Genomic DNA, 21,533 nt, shown 5'->3' on the forward strand with positions numbered 1-21,533 from the left:
GGGGTCCGTGAGTTCGAGCCCCGCGTCGGGCTCTGGGCTGATGGCTCAGAGCCTGGAGCCTGTTTCCGATTCTGTGTCTCCCTCTCTCTCTGCCCCTCCCCCATTCATGCTCTGTCTCTCTCTGTCCCAAAAATAAATAAAACGTTGAAAAAAAAAATTAAAAAAAAAGTAAAAAATAAAAAAAAAAAAAGAATAATTCTCTAGGGCCGCCTGGGTGGCGCAGTCGGTTAAGCATCCGACTTCAGCCAGGTCACGATCTCGCGGTCCGTGAGTTCGAGCCCCGCGTCGGGCTCTGGGCTGATGGCTCAGAGCCTGGAGCCTGTTTCCAATTCTGTGTCTCCCTCTCTCTCTGCCCCTCCCCCGTTCATGCTCTGTCTCTCTCTGTCCCAAAAATAAATAAATGTTAAAAAAAAAAAATTAAAAAAAAAAAAAAAGAAAGAATAATTCTCTGAACACGCTATGGTTGAAGAGAATTTAAACACAGCCTCCAAATCTGGACAATTCTGACTCTACCCTTGCCTTTCTTGGGTCTTAAGAACAATTTGAATATCTTTTTTTCTTCATATCTGTGACCATGAGCTTCTCTTGCTAGTGACATATCCCATCGATGCCCGTGCCAACCTTCAGTCTGTAGCTGGTGTCCTATTACTCCCATCTCTTGCTCAGCCCTTCCTTCCACCAGTCTTGATGGGACTCCCAAACTGTTAACCAAGGCACGTTGCTACCCAAGTTGAGACCACCAGTCTCTCTCCTAGGAATCCAGATCTTGAGCAGAGTCCTTCAAAGAGGGAAATTATTTGGACCAGAAGCACTGTGATAGCTACACCCAGAAAAGTTGGTCCACTGTGTCCCACTCTCTAGATCCCCAATGCTATTCCCAATCCTGTCCATCCTAAGACCAAAACGCTCAATACTTCTTTCAATCCTGTGGACAGACTAACCTGGGTCCTTCCAGTAAATCCTCTTTTGCTTTACTTTGCCAGTAATGACTTCTGTTGCTTGTGACCCAAAAATCCTAATCTATAAATTAGCTTCTACTTCCTGAGAAGACAAGTAAGGTTGTTCCTTAATCCTGTGCGCTTACTTCAGTGCCAGCGCTTGGCAAGGAGCTTTACGTTTAAACTTTAACACAATCCTACAGGGAAGGTATTATGAAATCTACTGTACTAAGGATAAAATGGAAGCTTGGAAAGATTAAGTAACTTGTCCAAAGTAGAACAGCTGGTAAATAGTAGAGGCAGGATTCAAACGCAGGTCTGACTTGGGAACCCACCCATGTTAGTATTACAATAATAATAAAACCAAAAACTAAAAAATTCTATATCTGACAATAATTTATACACTAAAAACAATTCAGTGCCATATGATAATTTTATGTAACTAAAATTTTTCTTGAATGAAATAATAATGGACACAAACTAGCAAAATTCCACCATTAAAGGAAAATAATTAGTTACAGTGAATAGTATTAGCATTTTATTTTGTCAATATCCTTTAAACCCTGAAAACTTCAGCAACCTTGGAATTGTTTTAATAAAGACCATTTTACAAGATATAGTAACTAGTACAGACTAATGAAATATACTTAAAAAAATAAATGTTCAAAACCAAACAATTTTGAAGAGACATTTTTATACACCTTACTGTCATAAAGAACGAAGATACAAAATGGAAAAGAAACAATCATACTCTATATAATTAGCTTTATAACTGAGCCTTCCATTAATTTAGACATATATTTTTAATAAGCTAATTTTAGATGTATAATAGCCATTGTTCCAACAACCTGTCTTACCTTAATGATACTTTGCAGTTTGCAGATTTCACTTTGATCAGAGCTATTTGATCCTTGTGGTTTAGAAGTCTAGATCAGAAAAACAGAATTAGAAAATAATTGTATTGATTTTCTCATAAAAGAGAAAGTCACAAATTAATTTTATTAAACGACATCTTTCAAAAAAGGGAGCATTTCCCAAATTCTGATTAAAGAATGCCAAGCACTTTTGAAGAACCCAGTCCAATTGTAATACACAACAAATAAAAGATAATTTTCAAGAGTCTGTTAACTAATTAGGGAGACACTTTTACAAAATAACTGTTAAGAAGGAAAACACCAGAGAATATTTTACTTAGCTTAACAAAATGTAAATTTGATAATCAAACAGCTTCCTAGAAGAAAATGTTTCAAAATGGAAAGTTATCCAACATTAATTCTAATCATAACCCAGCAAAAATCTTTCTAAAATGATTTTACCTGGATCTCTACCCCAATACAGAACAACCTTTAGTTTAACAATTAAAAGAACTTTTGGATTTTTCTCTTCTCATTCAAAGCTGAATGTTGTTCATTTATCTTTTTAACATTTACTATATAGTGTGTTAGGGAACAAAAAGCTGCTCTCTGGATAAAAAAAGGAACAAAGTATACCAGAAACTCCAGGATTCAGAGTCAAAAGATGTCTGGTTGAGTCACAACTTACTCACTGTGACAATATGTGTATTAAACGTTTACTTTGTTTACCTGTAAAACAGAGGTAATAAATACCTCACACAGTTACTAAGATTAATATATATTAGGATAGCATATATACAAACATCTTGTAAAATATAACACAAGTTTTACTATGCCTTGCTGAAAAATTAAGTCCTGTGAAAGATCCCAATTATGCCTTTGCCACCATGATATCCTACTATAGGTAATATAGTAAACATTCAAGATATGCTTATATATACATACTCAAAAAACACCTCTTCCCTATGAAATCTTATGTTTCTTAAAATACGTATCAGAATCACCTGGGGTATTTACAGTTTGAATGCAATTTCCAAGGCCCTAAAATAAGCTATAAAATCCTAATCTCTGAAGGTAGGACAGGGAATCTACAGTGTTATAGTAGCTTAAGAGCTACTACATTTTTAAAGATAGAATGGACAAGCTGATCATCCTAAGATGTATTTTGGGTATGGGAAATGTCTAGCAACTTGAGAAGCAAAAAAATAATTGGTAGGGTTTCTCCTTTATATAACTAGATCACACTCACAAAAAGAAACAATTTCTTTACTTTTATACTTTTTCTCTACATCGAGGAAATTAAATCCAAATGTGCAATGTTCGAGTTTACTTCGGGTCTCACGTCTATTGACAATATCAATAGTATATAAAATTTGATATATAAGATGGAAAGTGTTCCTTAAAAGAAAGTTTACTGTCCAAATAGCAAATATTTAATTTCTACTGCACAAAAAAAAATACAAAATAGTTTAATGTATTTTATGATACCAATGATCAAATTTTCATCTTACACATAACTAATGATAAAGGAACTTCAGAGAACATCTCTGCAAGTAGTTTCAATCTGGTATCTCGGAGCCCTGGCATTGCCGTCAAAGAAGCCTCAGGGACTCCCCGGGAAAAGATGGCTAGTTCAACCATAGCAACTCCATTTTTATCTCTTTTAAGTCCTGGACTTGTAACTTTTTATTTAAAAGGAAAAAAAAATTTTTTTAATTATGGAGAGAGGTGCGTGCAAGCAGGGAGAGAAGCAGAGGGGGAGAGAGGGACAGAGAGAGTGGAAGAAGGAGAGAGGGAGGGAGGGAGGGAGAGAAGGAGAGACAGAGATAAAGAGACAGAACAAGAGAGAATCCTAAGCAGGCTACACACCCAGCAAGGAGCCCGATGCAGAGCTTGATCTTACTACCCTTGGATCATGACCAGAGCTGAAATCAAGAGCCAGACGCTCAACCAACTGAGCCACCCCGACGTGCCTTTATTTTATTCTAAAATAGTTCTGTTGCTCTAAACTTTTTTGAGAATTTCTTCCAAATATTTTATAGAGGGAGGAAAAAACTAAGATGAGAAAGAAAGATGATCTGATCAAAATCACTCAGAAAATCACTGCCAGGATTAGAATACAGGTTTTCAATTTCCTAGTCTGGGGTTCTTTCTGATACCAAAAGTTCTACATTCAGAACCACTCTTTTTACTAAGAATGTTCAAAAACTCATGGCAATTTTACCAACCTGAGCAATATGCCTCCAGTGGCCAACTTCAGACTCAAGTCTTGAAACTTCATTTGACAATCTGTTTATTTCTTGTTGTGATGAAATTATGTCACCAAAGTCCATGTCGTCATCATGGAAAGCAGCAGCATGACGACTGATGCCATAACCAAATGAAGACGACGCAGGCGCTGCTGGTACTCGGCCAGCTCCTGAATTTACTGACTGGGCAGCTGACTGAAGCTTCAGCACCTGATCCTGTAGTGCGATCTGTCTTGCTTTAAGATGGCTGATTTCTACCTATACATTTATAATCTGCGTTTTAGAGAACGTACTTTAAAATAACCACATTGATCTTTTTACAGATTCATAACATTAAAAGTTATAATGATTTAAAACTATCCAATGATGGTAACTCTACCAACTGAATCCTAGTATTTTATAATAGCCTAACCACACATTTTGATTTAAAAACCAAACATGAAAAAAAAAAAAACACAACATGATTACCAGTTAAAGCACAGATAATATTTCAAATAGTGCGAAGATCAGAATCTCACTCATATGTTAACTGAAGCAATTAAATTCTCAATTAAACATGGGTTTACTATTGTCGATGTATCAGGTAGTACAGGCAATTTCCGAGGGTTCTATTTGTATTATCAAACTCTAAGTGAAGAGAAAATGAAAGCTGCATCAGCCTATGTATCAGAAGTTTCCTTAGAGCATCTTTGGAACAGTCTTATATAACTGATCATGGCTGAATTTAGACTTAAAATGCACCATGAATCAGAGGTAACTTTCTACTGGTCTGTACAACAGCTGGAAGAATGCTTTATTAATCTAATCTTAGATAGCACAGTGAGCCTGTGGTTATTAGCCCGTGAGTCTTAGGAAAACATCATACATTGAAAGAGGCCTTTGCTTTAGCCTTGGCAAAAAGGAGCCAGTGAAAATTTGACTTTACTCAGGGAAAGAATAGTACAAAAATACTGAAACCTACAGAGGAGTTTTGACTGAGGGTTGGCAATACCACCTCACTGTCCAAAAGAAATTATGGGACATACCATAATGCCAGATCCATTTCGGGTGAGAGATTACTCAAAATATGAAAGTAAGATAGGGAGAATTGAGATAAGCTTTCTATAAAATACCTACTCCGGAAGACACCCCGCCACGACAGAGGAGAATCTGATACTGGGAGTCAGCCAACAATATTTCTATGCACGTAAAGCCAAGCAATTAGACAAACAAAAACCAAACACAATGACGTCAAATATATTAACAAACACGTTTCTCATCAGAGCCTCTTCTCTAATAGAAATTTATAGCAGTGCACATATTTCATTCATTTTTCCACAAATGTCATGACATGAATTGCATCTTTAGGGATTATGAACATCACAATGACGGCAGAAAACAGCAGATCTTAAGTATAGTCACATATTATCTTTCATTCTGGTAAAAAGTATGGAAATTCATAATTTTTTCAAGCATAGCTTTAACACAAAGCAAGTTCTGACTATAAAATGGACACATATCAAGTTGTAGAGTTAAAAAATGCAAGCTCTAATAACAAAGAGGCATTTCTAAACTTAAATGCCTAATTTGCCCTCTAATATTCAGTTAAGTAGAAAATTAAATGCTGAATTTTCCACAGCAGTGTTTTCAATTAGGATGTGAGTATCAGAATCACCTATAAAGTTTTTGAAAAATACCAATACCAGGGCCCCTTCCCAGGACACTAAAATCAGAATCTCCTGGAGGGCATAAACATGTGTATTTTTTTAAGGTGTCATGGATGATTCAGCTGTAAACCCCTGGGTGGGAACCACTGCTCTACTGTAATAAATACCTAGAAGTCACTGCTGCTCAAAGTGTGGTCTGTGGACTATAGGCATGAATGTTTACTACTAGTCCATGACAGGTACAGGAATAGAAAGAGTAAGGCCTAAAGTCTTTTAAAGCAATTTGACAGAGTAATTTTATAATCTGTTAAATCTTTTTAATAAGTGGGCCTTTAGCTCTAACTCGAACCTGTAACTCTGCCTTTTTATATTCATTTTATTTTTGAAGTAATTTTATTGTATTTTATGAAATCAATTCCCAACAGATTGGAAATTTAACCTCTTCTTTAAATGTTTATAATTATCTTTAATGTGGCTTACTTTCATTTTTCATCTTAGTATGTCACTAAAAGAACTAAAAAACAATGTATTTAAATTTTAAAAACTCATACAATGAAATTATGGTAGAAATGAACATTTACTCAACAGACTGAAAGGAGCCCAAATGATCTGGATAAAACAAGAAACAGTTCAATTCAGTAGGAGCATTTACTGAATTCCATTTACATACTAAACACTGAAGAAAATTCAACAGAATGAAATATGGAAACATCATCTATATTTTAAGGATTCATGATAACACTGGTTAAATTACAGAATATCTATTACCAGCACTGCGAAGAAAAGATAAGCCAATTCCAAAATAAACATTTCTAACAAACTAAAGGGAAAAAATATTTATAGAACAATGTAAGTCAACTTAATATACTTAATATTCTATTTTCCCATGGAAAATCAAGCAAATGCCAATTCAATATATATTAACACTAGTAGTCAAAATCATTTTTAAAAAATGTCATTAGCAATTATCACACTGACAACTTAAAGTAAATAGATGAGAAATTAGGTTTCATAAAATCAGAAATTATAAGCAACAGATGCCTAAAGATATTTTATTGAAAGAGTTTTCCTCGGGGCGCCTGGGTGGCGCAGTCGGTTAAGCGTCCGACTTCAACCAGGTCACGATCTCACGGTCCGTGAGTTCGAGCCCCGCGTCAGGCTCTGGGCTGATGGCTCAGAGCCTGGAGCCTGTTTCCGATTCTGTGTCTCCCTCTCTCTCTGCCCCTCGCCCGTTCATGCTCTGTCTCTCTCTGTCCAAAAAAAAAAAAAACTTTGAAAAAAAAAAAAAAAAAAAAAGAAAGAGTTTTCCTCTTTGGGAAAGTAGAAATTAAAGGCTAGCTTATAAAATATAAATATAACAGAAAAGCTTAGAGTTCCTGTTAAATTACTGGTATCAAACTGAGTTGGGGATTATTAACTTCATCACCGTTTTAATATGTTTTTCGATCTGTATATAGCTTGATTTATAACTCTCAAAAACCCTCCTAAATACATTAGAGTGAAATAAATATGAAGTAATTGTAATAAATTTTACCTCCTTCTGCTGTAGCTGATTTCGGTAAATTGTAGATTGCTGCTTTATTTGAAGTTCTGATGCTTCATGTTTCTCTTCTAGATCAGTACAAAGTTTTTTGAGTCTCTCATTCTAGAAGCAAAGAAAAAAGTATTTTCAACAAAAAGACTAACGTAAAACATGTTAGTAACAGTTATGTGTATGGCATCATGAAAAATATATTGCTTCACACAGAAAATGATATAAAATATAAAAGTTCTCAGAATTCTGGGCTTTTTTATTTTTTTTAAGTTTATTTATTTTGAAAGAGAGAGAGAGAGAGAGAGAGAGAGCACGAGTAAGCATGAGCAGGGGAGGGGCAGAGAGAGAAAGAGAGAGAATCCCAAACAGGCTCCGTGCTGACACAAGGCTGGAACACACAAACTGTGAGATCCTGACCTGAGCAGAAACTCAGAGCCAGCCACTTAACTGACTGAGCCACCCAGGTGCCCCCAGAATTCTGGCTTTTAAAGTACACTTTCAGTTAAAGCTACAAGTGCAATAGCCATGTTAACAGAGATTATGCAAAATTCTGAACCAAAGTAAAAAAAAAAAAAAAACAACATTCTGCTTATTTGATTTTCTGCTAATAAAAAGCCAATGATCAATGCTTCCCCCATCTCTGCATATCCAGGGTCTAGCCTATAGTACACAATATATGTCAAGTTAACAAATAAACTGGATTACATGTCTCAACTTCTGGTTTCTCCCCAAATAGAACTTTTTAATAGAAATCATTTCAAAAAAGACTTGTTGCTGAAGTACAGGCAGGAGGCCAAAGCACCTTATTACCTGTCTGCCTGTCCCCCCAGGTTCCTGAGGCACTTCTGAAAAAAACAATTTGAAAAGCATACTGAAACTCAGTTCAAAAACTAGTTAGAAGCTGGGACACCTGGGTGGCTCCGTCAGTTAAGCGTCTGACTCTTGGTTTCGACTCAGGTCATGATCTCACAAGTTCCAGCCCCACATTAGGCCCTGTGCTGACAGTGCAGGGCCTGCTTGAGATTCTCTCTCTCGTTCTCTGTGCCCCTCCACTGCTTGTGCTACTTCTGTCTCCCTCAAAATAAACTTAAAAAAAAAAAAAAAAAAGTTAGTTAAAAGTACATGAAATATTCTAATTCAATGAATCCAGACATTATAGTCTTTTAAGATTTTGGAAAACATGTTTAAAAAATTAATTAAATTTTGGGTACTCAAATATTAAATTACCATTATGTATTATCATTCCTTGAATTTGAATGAATAAGCACATAATGGAGCAAGATAAATGGACACTAAAACTTTTTGCAAAAGAATTTACAAATTATCACAGATAACTTTCTAAGAATTCTACTAATACCTACAAACACAGGTTAACAATGATAACGGAGAAAAAGGTGAATGATGTGGTAGGGGAAAAAAAAGCTCGTGATAGAAGGTGAAGACTTTTTCACTTTGAGAAGGTCACCTGTTTTCTTAGAGTCTAAAATTTCTTACATCAACAGATGTGAAAATTATGATCCAGGGAGATTGGATGAATTCGCAGAGAAAATCAAAGGAGTAAATCAACGGAAAAATTACAACACACACAAACCCTAGTTTGAGAGTCTGTCTCTAGAAATCTAATATAAATCTTGGTTATCTTGAAGAAATTTAAGACACAGGCCCCAAAGTCACACAACTAATTACCTTCTATTCTATTGGCTGCTTTCGTGTGACTTTCTGTAATCTTTTAACATGAAAACACCATGCGTAGTTAAAGCAACACAATATACTGAAGTCAAAATCTATTCATAACAGTCCACTCCAGGATTTTTCAGATAAAAATAATTCAGGCTATTTGTTGAACTCTGGTGAGAATGAGAACTTGAAAGCTTCCAATTTGGCCAATAGTTGTGTTTCTGCCCTCATCTCCCTGTCCATATGAGAGTCACAAAGACGGACAGAGTACATGAAGGACAGATTCTCTTCATGCAGCTGATCTGTAACATATCACTTGTCAGTGGCCATATTTTCTAGAATATGGAATATGGAACCAAGAGGGCTGGTCTGAAAGGATGAAGAATAAACACATGCAAAGAAGAACAAAGAGGAGTAAAAATGAGAGACAAATCCCTGGTGGTCTGCAGTTCTGTTTGCAGCCCCTTTCTAAAGTCTGGCTATGATTTCTGCCCTTGAAATCTACAACATTCTCATATCCTTAAATTATTCCATCCTGATCAACCCTTGTTACACCATCAAGGTCGGAACCAACTTTACTCAGTGAGTTTCTTTGTTGAGCAGTCCTAACTATGTGTAAGGACAGATATTTATGACTTTTACTCTTTCTTAGATGTCCTCCAACAAAGAGAGAAAATTTACTTATTTTTTTCTTAAGTTTATCTATTTATTTTGAGAGAGAGACAGAGAGCGAGCTGGGGAGGAGCAGAGGGAGAGACGGAATCCCAAGCAGGCTCGCAATGTCAGCACAGAGCCCAATATGGGGCTTGATCTTGTGAACCATGACATCATTGAGTCACCCAGGCGCCCCACTTATTTTTTTAAATAAAACAAAACTTGGGGCACCTGGATGGCTCAGTTGATGGAGTGTGCAACTATCAATCACGAGGTTGTGGGTTCGAGCCCCACACTGGGTACAGAGTTTACTTAAAAATAAAATCTATAACTAACTAACTAAATCTCATTCTATCTTGTCATTATCATAAGGGGATATTGGGCCCTTTAAAAATCTAACAACATTCATGAGATTGTAATGACCTTGTTTTTTCTGTACTTGAAACATTTTGATTTTTTTATCATCCTAAAAATTTTCTTTATCATTATTCATCAATTATTCTCAACTAGGTTAAAAAAGTCTTATGTAATAGGAAAAGAGAAGACTGACAGAATCACCCAGTGATTAGTGAAATAACCAGTTTTCTGACTGCAGTGTCCAAAGCATTACATCATCTTTTAAAAAGAAAAAGCTAGAGACACCAACTTTGTGGTGTCTCTTTTATTCTGTTGTGTTTTGCTTTCATTGAACATAGCTGCAAATTCAGAATTTTCATTTCAACAAAGAGAAGAAAACTGACAGGGGAAAACGTTTCACAATTATTAAGACAACACAGAAGATAAATGTGAAGAGACAGAAAACAGCTCTCCAGAGTCTAATGGTTGTGAACAGGTTGTAGAGGCAAAATCCCAACCAAGTCTTCAAATAACAATATCCTAGAACAATTTTCTCAAACTCCAGAACTGATAAGTGAACAATATATTTCTAAGAACAAAAAAGAAACATGGTGTTCTCATCAAGTTAGTCATTCAATAGGAAAAGATTTTATCTCCCAATATTTTGTGACAAGGACCTGAGCCATCACACTTTGCTAAATGGATATGTGACCAAATTCTTTCATTATACATGATATTTCTACACTGAAGTTTACTTGATATAGTTCATACACTGATAAATGCTGCAGGCAAGTGTGTATACAAAGGTGACTGGGAAGAAAAAGACATAAAAATGGAAAAAATTCAGTAGCCTGATCATTCTAATTGGTATTTATAAATCTAATTAGTATTTATAAATTGGCTTTGTAATTATGGAGCAAAGATGATAGCTATCATCTCTTCAACAAAATCATGAGCCATCAAAGTTGTCAAAAATATTGGTTTTGGGGGCACCTGGGTGGCGCCGTTGAGCATCCGGCTCTTGATTTTGGCTCAAGTCACAATCCCAGGGTCGTGGGACCGAGAGCCCCATGTTGGGCTTTGTACCGAGCATGGAACCTGCTTGAGATTCTCGATCTCTCTCCTCTCTCTCTCTCTCCCTCCCCCCCCGCTTTATCCCTCTCCCCCACTCGGGTTCTTGCTCTCTTTAAAATAAAATTAAAAACAAAAACCAAAAAATTGGTCTTAATGACACAAGTCAAGAAGAACCAGAAGTCATGATCAACTAAACTCTATTAGAGATACAACTGAAATCTGGAACCAGTATTTACAAATAAGATGCATTTCAGTTCATGCAAAAGGGTTAATAAGCAGTTGACTACATTCAAAAAACACTGCCTATTTTGAGTATATATTTTGAAAACCAGAAACATATGGAAAATATCGATTTGCTATATTCTTATCAAAATTTCTAATCAGGGGGACTCCTGAGCAGCTCAGTCGGTTAAGCGTCCGACTTCGGCTTAGGTCGTGATCTCATGGTTCCTGAGTTCGAGCCCTGCGTCGGGCTCTGTGCTGACAGCTCAGAGCCTGGAGCCCGCTTCAGATTCTGTGTCTCCCTCTGTCTGCCCCTCCACTGCTTGCACTCTGTCTCTCGCATTGTCTCAAACACAAATAAACATTAAAAAAATAAAAATAAAAATAAAAAATTTCTAATTGGGGCGCCTGGGTGGCTCAGTCAGTTAAGTTCAGGTCATGATCTCACAGTTCGTGGGTTCAAGCCCCATGTCGGGCTCTGTGCTGACAGCGTGGACCCTGGAGCCTGCTTCAGATTCTGTGCCCCCTCCTTTTCTGCCACTCCCTGTTCACACTCTGTCTCTCTCTCTCTCTCAAAAATAAACATAAAAAAATTTTTTTTTATTTATTATTTTTTTTTTAATTTTTTTTCAACGTTTATTTATTTTTGGGACAGAGAGAGACAGAGCATGAACGGGGGAGGGGCAGAGAGAGAGGGAGACACAGAATCGGAAACAGGCTCCAGGCTCTGAGCCATCAGCCCAGAGCCTGACGCGGGGTTCGAACTCACGGACCGCGAGACCGTGACCTGGCTGAAGTCGGACGCTTAACCGACTGCGCCACCCAGGCGCCCCCAAAAAAATTTTTTTTAATTTTTGTAATAAAGTTTTTCATTATCACCTTATTCCTACTTCTATAAATTACTCACAAAATGATTTAATATAAAAAATAAAGAGTTCACTGGATACAGGTGGGAATCGTGATGCCTATTTTTCTTGGCTCAGGGAATTAAATTGAAGAAATCTAACTAATTCAGTCCACTTCAAGTATTAATGTCTGTAAGCAAATCTAATTTCCTCTGGAAAACACAACAACCTCTGTCTATACTAAAACTTTCTAAATAGAATTTTGTATTTTTAGCTTTCTGCTGGCTTCAATCATAGTTCCACCTTAATCTCTTATTGCACAATCAAGTAAGGGGTTAGAGTATGAAGCTCTTTTGTGCTGACACATGGCAAGGATCAAAATCACCTCAGAAAACAAAGCCCTTGGGAATTCCAACAGTCTCTTTTCCTCTAGTATTTGAGCAGCTCATGCTACTGTGAATAAGCAGCAAATGAGGAAGGTGGCTTTCATCTGGGGATGCGTTATATAAAAAATATTTTTTTTTATTTTTTTAATTTACATCCAAATTAGTTAGCATATAGTGCAACAATGATTTCAGGAGTAGATTCCTTAATGCCCCTTACCCATTTAGCCCATTCCCCTCTCCAACACCCCCTTCAATAACCCTCTGTTTGATCTCCATATTTAAGAGTCTCTTATGTTTTGTTCCCCTCCCTGTTCAAAAATATTTCTAAATGTTAGAATCATGCTCGCCATAGTCCAGTGATAACCCTATGAGAGATTAGAACTTAGATCGACAGAGGGACACAAGATCTTTCTCTCTCTGATCTCAAGCTGAATAAAGAGCAGACATTCACTAAGCAGGTTAACTCTATTTACTTTTTCCCCCAAATGTACATGGGTGAATTTACCTAAATTAATGCCACTAAACACAACTACACCATTTAATTTTTCTGGGTGGGCCAGTACTAATGAGTGCCTTCATAAGGATTTCTTCAGGGATTACAGTAACACTTTCCTATCTTGGCCGTACAAAGAAAGAAGCTATTAAGTTCGTCTGTCACCGAAGCATCTACTTATTAGGCAATTATAGCTAAGGACTCAGGTGTCACCAAACTGCCATATTCTATTGAGACAGAATACCACGATAGTCCCTCTTGAGACATCTCTCTACCTCCAAATTCCACAGTCTCACCTCGGTATCCTGGGCCAGAATTTACTAGTGCTTGTTAGTAAATATTTTCTGATATTTTAAATTCAATTTTCTCTGTTTATGGACTCAGCAAAGAGGAAAACGTGCTTAACACCCTCACCCCTCACCATTCTTATCCAAAGGCTAACTGAGTGTCATTAGTACTTTACAATAGATCCCATTTTAAATCATTTCACTTTCTTTATGGCTTTCCTTTGAACCCTTCCCAAGTTGTCCTCATCCGCATTAAGTATAATGTCCAGAGGTAGTCACCACAAGGCACTAACAACAGGAAAAGAAATGGTGAGATTAATTTGGTATACCTATACCCGTAACTTCTTTGTATACAGATATCACACTTTTTTTAATGTTAGCAAATTAGAGAAGTCTAGAACGAACAGAATTGCATTCTTCGCATGATACTTGAACAAATGCACTACTGTAACTGAACACACTGTGAGAACATGGTAACTCCTTGATCAATTGTTGCCACCATGATGTCTACACATGGCTGTTTTCTTACATCCAGCATAGAGAAGCAGAGACAGGAATATAAAATAGCAAAGTGCAGCAACATATATTCTTCATCTAAAAGAAGACAACACTGAAAAAAACCTGAGATAAAGGGGAAGAGATAAAAGTGGTAAGCAGTGCAGTAAAAAGAACTGAAATACAGTATGAGTCACTGTCATGCCTTCAAAAAAGAAAAATCTAAGTTCAATAATAGTCTTTAATTTTCCTTACCTCTGATCTTAAGATTGCATGAATGGCTTCAATTTCCTTTCTCCTAGCATTAGGTAATTCTGCTACGAAAGAAACAGCATACACTGAATATATGATCAACACCATGTGAATAAACAGGCATTTTAAAGTACAGAGATTTCACTGAGCTTTCATCAGAATGGTATGATCTGGGATCAAATTCAGAAGACAAATATCACTTGATTTTTACCACAACTTCCTATTGTCACAAATGTTCTTTATCGTCATGTAAGTTACTCTTTTCGCCTATTGTCTGTACCTAGGTAGAACACCTACATTTCCCCCTTGGAGGAATTCATTAAAATTTTATATGGATAATTGAGTTTGACAAATTCAATCTCTCTCTGTTGACTTAGTATAATTTTAGATGAAACTTACACAACTAGGGTTTAGGCCTTATTTCCAACTTCTGCTCCCAACACTGTAAAAACAATAATGACCTATAAATGAAGAATAAAAATGCACTAAAACAACACTCATTTCAACTAAAACGGGCACAATTTATTTAAAATGCAAAGGAGCTCAGTCTGCTTTTGTACATTTTCGTTTAAAAGGAGAGTCAGAGATGGAGCCTGGCTGGCTCAGTCGGTAAAGCATGCAACTCTTGATCTTGGGGTCGCTGAGTTCAAGCCCCACACTGGGCATAGAGTTTACTTTAAAAAAAAAGTTTTAACGAAGAAAAAAAATTTTTCTTTAAAGGGAGTCAGAGGCCAGCAGTATCAAAATGGCACTGTTGATGCTCCCCAAAATTCACCATCCACACAGTTAAGATTTTTTCCTAGGCAGTAAGGTTTTTCATCAGCCACAGCACTTCAATACTATAGAAATAACTTCTCTGATTTACAGTTTAAATAAAAAGAAAATACAAGTGACATCCAATAAATAATGACAAACCCACTTTTCTTGTTTTGAAAATCACCAGGTGTGGTTGCTTCTGTGGTTGTTTATACATCTTGCTTGAAACTCTGACAGGACTGTCTAATTGCTACTCAGAAGAGAACAAATTATAATCTAGTCTGTTTAGGAGGGTCATTGTTAGAAGCAGCAATTGTTTCAAAGAGGGATAAAAAAAGGTTTATGCAGCCTCCCCTTCCACCCACAAAAAAAAAAAAAAAATCATGGCCTTTTTAAGAAGGGGAGACGTTGTGCAGATCAAAAAATTCTTCCTTGCTGAGGGAAAACAAAAATAACCGTTACTGTTTATTAATGCTTACCATCTGCTAGGCATTTTACACTCATTTCACTTAATCCTCCTAACCTCATAGTAGGTATGATTATATCTACTTAGCAGATAAGGAAACTCTGCCTACAGAGGTTAAGTAAGTAAAACCTTGGTTTGCAAGCATAATTCATTCCAGAAACATGCCTGTAATCCAAAGCACTTGTATGTCAGTGAATTTCAAGAACCAATGGCTCAGTTGTGATCATGTGACATCCAGCGTCATGTACTACTCGTGGTGCAGGACATTGCTTTTTTATCAAGTTAAAATTTATTACAAATGTTTGCTCGTCTTGCGAACACTCAGAACAAGTTACTCGCAATCCAAGGTTTTACGGTATTTAATAATTTGCTAAAGATCCCACAATTTGAAATGCATGAAAATGGAATTTATCCATGTCTAATTTAAAAGCCCAACTCCTAAGCCTCAATAAATCAGTACAGTTTTTGGTACAATAGCAACTTTCTGATATTGTAAATATGGAGGATTTTCAAGCTGTACCAACAGTGCTACTGTTGAACTGTTATCTTGTTCACTGCTGGCACAAGGTAGATAATTACTTGTTAAATGAATACGTGAACTGGCCCTGTTTTTAAATGATTTACAAAATCAGTAAATTAGGTTCAAGCAAGTCCTATTTTAATAGAAAGGGAAAATAAGAGAAGCATTAAGCAACTTGGCAGATTTTTAATCACTCAGCAATATTTTTTTTACTAAGCATCTACTATGTACCAAGGAAGGAGTGAAATACTAGTAATATAAGGATAAATAAAATATAATCCGTACCCTGGGCATCAAGGAAAGAGGTAAATCGTAACCCAAAGTGGTAAGTGCTCTCCAAGAGAGATCACAAAGTTATGTTGAAACACAGATGGCATGCAATCAACTCAGCCTACCTGCCATGGACTGAAAATGGTTTCACCAAGTACCGGGCACATGAGCAGAGTCATACTGGAAAAAAGTGTTTTCCAGGCAAAGAAGGGTAGAGGAGGAAGTAGAAAAGGAAGGGCTTTCCAGGCCGAGGCTTGGAGTTGTGCAGGTATTTCACAAAGTTCCATGCGGCAAACGCTCTGGGTGCAAGCAAGCAAACCGCGCATGTGTACGTAAGCGTGCACACGTACAGCAATGTGAAGAGAAGAGGACGTAACAGCTAGGACTAGAAAAGGGACGTTGATCATAGCGAGCCTAGGTTTCCAGTGTCCCAAAACTAAGAGGTTTGGATTTTATCCTGTAAGGAACAGAGCTAAAAGATTTTAAAGCACTTAATGTTTTAGAAAACTGGCAACACGCAGAAAATAGGAGTGGAGGAGGGAGAAACGGGTGACGGGATGGGAAGGACAAAGTACACGGGAGAGAAAAGCGCTACTGAAATAGAGAAAAAGGGAGAATTAAGGAAAGGACAAATATAAGAAACAATTCTGGCACAGGATGAACAAGATTTGATGACCAACTAGAAACAGGAGATGGAAAAGAAAGGCAAAATAAACGTGACAAAGACTTCGTGTGTAGGAGATTGGGCAGATGATGAAACCATTAAAATTGAGAATACAGAACCACATCTGGTAGGAAGAACAAAATGAATTCCGCCTTAAGCCTACAGGACAGTCATGTCGGAGGGGATGCTATTTTCTAGGAATAGCCAACTGTTTTCCCCTAACTAGGATACAAGGAGAGACGAGTCGTTTCCCTTGTTATCCAGCCCTTTTCCGTTCTAAATTTCAAAGTCACATGACCCTTTCCTTTCCCTTTCATCCCCAACCTGTCCCACCTAATGTACCTCCCACCCAAAGTGTACTCCAAGCAGTAAAATGATTTCTGCAGCTCTCCAAAGTTTCTCCCTTGTAGAAAGGCAGAAATTCTAAATATACTTTCTTTTTATCAAACTTTCTTTTTACCAATTTATCAAAATTGGGTTTATTTCAGCCCAATAAACACAAAGGCTCGATTAAATCAGGATAAAAAGTTAAACCAGAATGCTAGTTTATTAATTTATAAGAAATAAAATTATCCAAGGAAGTGCTCTCATCCAAAAAACCAGCCCATCCTCTCTCTGGAGGCAGACCTACACTGAAATTAAAGTACTCTTTAGATCTAAATACTACTTTCGGAAAGAATATCAAGAAATCAAAATATTAGTTAACATAACTATCGATTACCACGTAACTCTGGGTCACTCTTCATTAGTAAAGCAAAATAAGGACTTCAAAAATGAGCGAAAGTTGCCAAGGATACCCAAATGGGCTATCTTCCTTATTTTACTGTCGAAATATGGGTGGAATGGTAGGTAGGCACAAAAATACATTTCAGCTGGAACGTTTTAACAACACGTTCAAGTCAGAAAGGGCTTAAGACTCTGTGAATATTTTAATGAGTTGCTTCAACTGTTAAAAATCGAAGGAATACAGTGACTATGTGTGAGGCACAGACACTTTTTAACCGAGTCAATACAAAGGAAAAGGATCAAGATCAGAGATCCGCCCCCAAGTTAAAGGCAAAGTAAGCGGTGGGCGTGGAAGAACCCAAACAAAAATAAACTACTCGATGAAGGAACAGTTTCATTCTGAGGTATACAGAGTATTCAACCAGAACTCTTCTCCAGACCCCAGTGGTCTTTCATCAGAGAAAATCGGTAAAGAAGAGGCAAAAGTGTAAAGAAAAAAGGGAGTGACACTCCTGACGGATGGAAGTGGGAACCAAACGGGAGCTCCCACGGTCCCAGGAAAACCCTCCCTCCCATCGCTCCAGCTGTTACCTTCCACTTCCTCCGTGCCCTCCATCAGCATATCCTTCGTAAAGTTTGAAATCTGGCCAGTGAGGGAAGCCAGGCTGCCTCCGACTTGACCCAGAGACTGGCCCAAGCCGGAGCCGAGGCCCCCAAGCCAGGACGACATCGCTGCAGGTTAGAGAACGACCCGGTCCGCTCCGAGCAAAGCGTCCAGCGTCGTCGGACGACCCCGCCAAATGTCCTCGAACCACCGCCTTCGCGAGGCTAGTCCATATCAAAACACTCAAGATTCGACAATACAGTGAGGGGGTCGTAAGCAACGCCGGCTTCGGGGGGCTCCCACCAACAGCCCGACTCTGCCTAGAAACGCAGAGGCCTGGCCTGGGACGTTACCAGGGGCCCGCCTCCAGTGCCACAGTCAACCCCGCGAGGCCTCTGCTCATTCCTACGACTTCCCACCGTCCGGGTTGGGCCACTTCTTCCTCTGCTTTAGTGACTTTCCCCAGTTCCGAAGGCAACTCCTGCCAACTCGACGCCGACCGCCATGACACCCACTCTAAACGCGGCAATGGATCATAGAGAGGAGCCGCGGTGGCATAGAAGGGCTCTGCGGAGCCGCCGGACGCGTCCTTGGCGCAAGGGAGCGTGGGATCGCGGAGGACCGAAAGCAGCCGGCCAGGGCAAGGTCAGCCTCCACGTAGCGCACAGGCTTTGGCCGCTGGGGGTGTGGTCTCATGAACAAGAGGTGACGTAGTGGCGGCTGCTCCCTACACCTGAGCTTCAGGCAGAGCCCTCTGCGAGTGGTGCGTTTCGAAGCCAGAGCGGCCTGGAAAGCTCCTGGACCCCTCCCCCCCACTGTGTCGGTGAAACCTGAGTGTTTAATTTTAACTGTACCACTAATTCAGCATCGCAAGGGCACTTGCGGGGTCGCTCCACTGTGCAGCAAGAGGCTTTACTTATCGGTTACTGTGTCGCTTCTTCTACAGCTTGTCGGGCTGCTCTGTACCGGACACTAGGGTAGGAGTTAAGGATACACAAGTAAAAAGGATGGGTTGCGAACTCTTGTTCGTGCAGGAAAAACACGTTGGTTACTTTCTATAGTAGTGATTTTCCCTGGTAGCTTTACAGCTCGTAGTTGAAACCCTGCGTTCTTGAATATACCAAGAGCTTTGTTCAAGAAGCCGATTTAACCCATGAAGTTTAAAACGCAGACCACCTTAAAAGCTGTTAAATGATGAATTTGCATCCCATTCCGGAGGTGTTTATCAAATGTTTTCCGTGTATTTTTTTTTTTTGATAGACATCAGTGCGGAAGAGCTAGGTATGCAGACTCTGGGACCTGCCTGCCTGGATCTGTCACTGGCTGTATGACCGTGGGTAGGTTACTTAACCTCTCAGTGCGTCAGTTTCTCGTTTGTAAAATGGAGAATGATGGGGTTGTTAGGATGATTAAATAAGGTAATAGTTTTTAAGTGCTCGGAACAGTGCCTGGTACCTGGTGAGTTCTCTTTAAGTCTATGTAAAGTTTCAAAAATGTAGCACACAGATGACCTGAGAGTTGGTATGTCTACCATTATTCTGGGCACTGGGGATACAGCAGGAGAAGACTTACGTAGTCCCTGGTCTCTGGAGCTTGCATTCCATTGGGAAGGGAGAGCTGATAAACAAAATGTAGTAAATATAAGACAGGTGACTGCTTGAAGAAAAACACACACACACACACACACACACACACACACACACACACACACAGGGTAAGGATAATATGGAAAAGATATGAGGAGAGGGGACACTCGTAATGTTATAGAAGGCAGTCAGGAAAGGCTTCACTGATAGGGTGATACTTAAACAGATACTTGTAGTAATTAAGAGAATGACATATATCCGGGTGCCTAGCTGACTCAGTCAGTAGAGCATGTGACTGTTGATCTCAGGGTTGTGAGTTCAAGCCCCACATTGGGCCTAGAGCTTACTTAAGGAAAAACAAAGTGAAATATGTGGGTATCTGGGAAAGAGCAGTACAGGCAGAAAGAAACAACTGATGCAAAGGTCCTGAGGCAGGAGAATCCTTGGCAGGTTAGAGGATTACCAAAAAGGCAAGGATGGCTGGAGCAGAGTGGGGTGGGGAAGGATGATAAGGGATGAGGACCAAGAAGTAGGAGTGGGAGGACAGAGATCACATAGGGCCTGGTAGGCCATTGTAAGGACTCTAGCTTTTACTGAGTGGGATGGGGCGCCATTATTGAAGTGGGAAACTGCTTTGAGATGAGTCACATGAACATAGGACCTAAGTGGGTTTCTGGACAACAGTGAAAAGTTTAGCTAGTGTCAATCAAGCCTGTGTTTCCTACAGCTGTAAATTCTCTGGAGCGCTGTCCTATAAATTCATGTCATGCCATAAAGACACTGCCATTAATGAAAGACAGTGCAGTTAATGAATATGTTTTCACATCATTTATTAAGTAGTTAACACAAAAAGCTATGTTCTAAAAGTTTCTTATGGGGGATTTTTTTTTTTCCTGTGGGATGAACTATGGCCCAAGAGACTTTAAGAATGATTCTGATAAATAACATGATATGATGTTTGGGATTTTGCTTCAGTATAATGGGAGCAGGGCAGATGAAATAAGAATTGTCAGGAATTGAACATCGCTGAAGCTGGGTGATGAGTACCTAGGGGTTCACTATACTAGTCTTTTACTTTGCATACATTTGAAATGTTTTATAATAAAAAGTCAAAAGACATCCAAGTTTGATGAAGTTTGGGCTGACGATGTCGCTTCCTTTTCCTGCCAAATACCCCTGGAGCTAACACACAACTGAGTACCAAAACCAACCCCACACAGGAGCCCATAAATGTGAGTGGCTCCAGGCAATGAGGTCTAGGCTGCTCAGCTGAAATTCTGAACCTAGGATTTTCTTTTTTCATTTTTAAAAATGTTTATTTCTTTTGCAGAGAGACAGAGAGAAAACATGATCGGGGAGGAGCAGAGAGAAAGGGAAAGAGAAAATCCCAAGCAGAGTCTGCAATATCAGCACAGAACCGGATGTGGGGCTCGAACTCACGAACTATGAGACCATGCCCTGTGCCGAAATCAAAAGTCGGATGCTTAATTGACTGAGCCACGCAGGCGCCCCTGAACCTTGGATTTTTGAAACCTCAATGGCTAGCAACAAAAAAAGCAAATGAAAACACTATCAGCTGAAACCTGGTTTCTGTTTCTCAAGAGGTGGGATCATCGATACTTCTCTAGAAAAAACAGTTCCTTTGTTGTGAGAAACCATCTAAATGAGTTTATTTATGCAAGCGTAAAGCAAAAACCCATTTTATTTTTTAATGTTTTTAAAATATTATTTATCTTGCCCCTGAGGTTTTTTTTAAGCTTTTTTTATTTTGAGAGAGAGAGAGAGAGAGAGAGAGAGAGAGAACATTAGTGTGTGTGTGAGTGGGGGAGGGGCAGAGAGAGAGGGAGAGAGAGAGAATCCCAAGCAGGCTCCGTGCTGTCAGTGCAGAGCCCGACTCAGGGCTTGAAGTGGGGCTTGATTTACCCAAACTATGAAATTTGAAGTGGGGTTCATGGGCAAATGGCTAAGAAAGAATTCTTGAGACGTTTTGGTGCAAAGA

At 38.7% G+C, this 21,533-nt stretch overlaps 1 protein-coding gene across 4 annotated transcripts in view; it reads right to left on the bottom strand.

Moving 5' to 3' along the window:
- The window catches only part of TRIP11 (thyroid hormone receptor interactor 11), a 66,268-nt gene extending 47,802 nt beyond the window's left edge, over positions 1 to 18,466 (bottom strand). The window contains exons 1-5 of one of the 4 annotated variants that reach the window (XM_040478046.1): positions 17,936 to 18,464; positions 13,946 to 14,004; positions 7,222 to 7,332; positions 4,021 to 4,299; positions 1,796 to 1,864 (exon numbers count right to left, since the gene is read on the bottom strand). In XM_040478046.1, coding sequence (XP_040333980.1) covers positions 1,796 to 1,864; positions 4,021 to 4,299; positions 7,222 to 7,332; positions 13,946 to 14,004; positions 17,936 to 18,074 — 657 coding nt within the window. In that variant the 5' untranslated portion in view covers positions 18,075 to 18,464. Of the gene's footprint in view, positions 1 to 1,795; positions 1,865 to 4,020; positions 4,300 to 7,221; positions 7,333 to 13,945; positions 14,008 to 17,935 lie in introns of all 4 variants that reach the window. The other 3 variants (XM_040478045.1, XM_040478047.1, XM_040478048.1) reach the window with 3 other exon arrangements.
- Between the last annotated feature and the right edge of the window lie 3,067 nt (positions 18,467 to 21,533).

This window comes from Herpailurus yagouaroundi, unplaced genomic scaffold (genome assembly GCF_014898765.1).
Source record: "Herpailurus yagouaroundi ecotype Mexico unplaced genomic scaffold, PumYag 141, whole genome shotgun sequence".
NCBI lineage: Eukaryota > Metazoa > Chordata > Mammalia > Carnivora > Felidae > Herpailurus > Herpailurus yagouaroundi.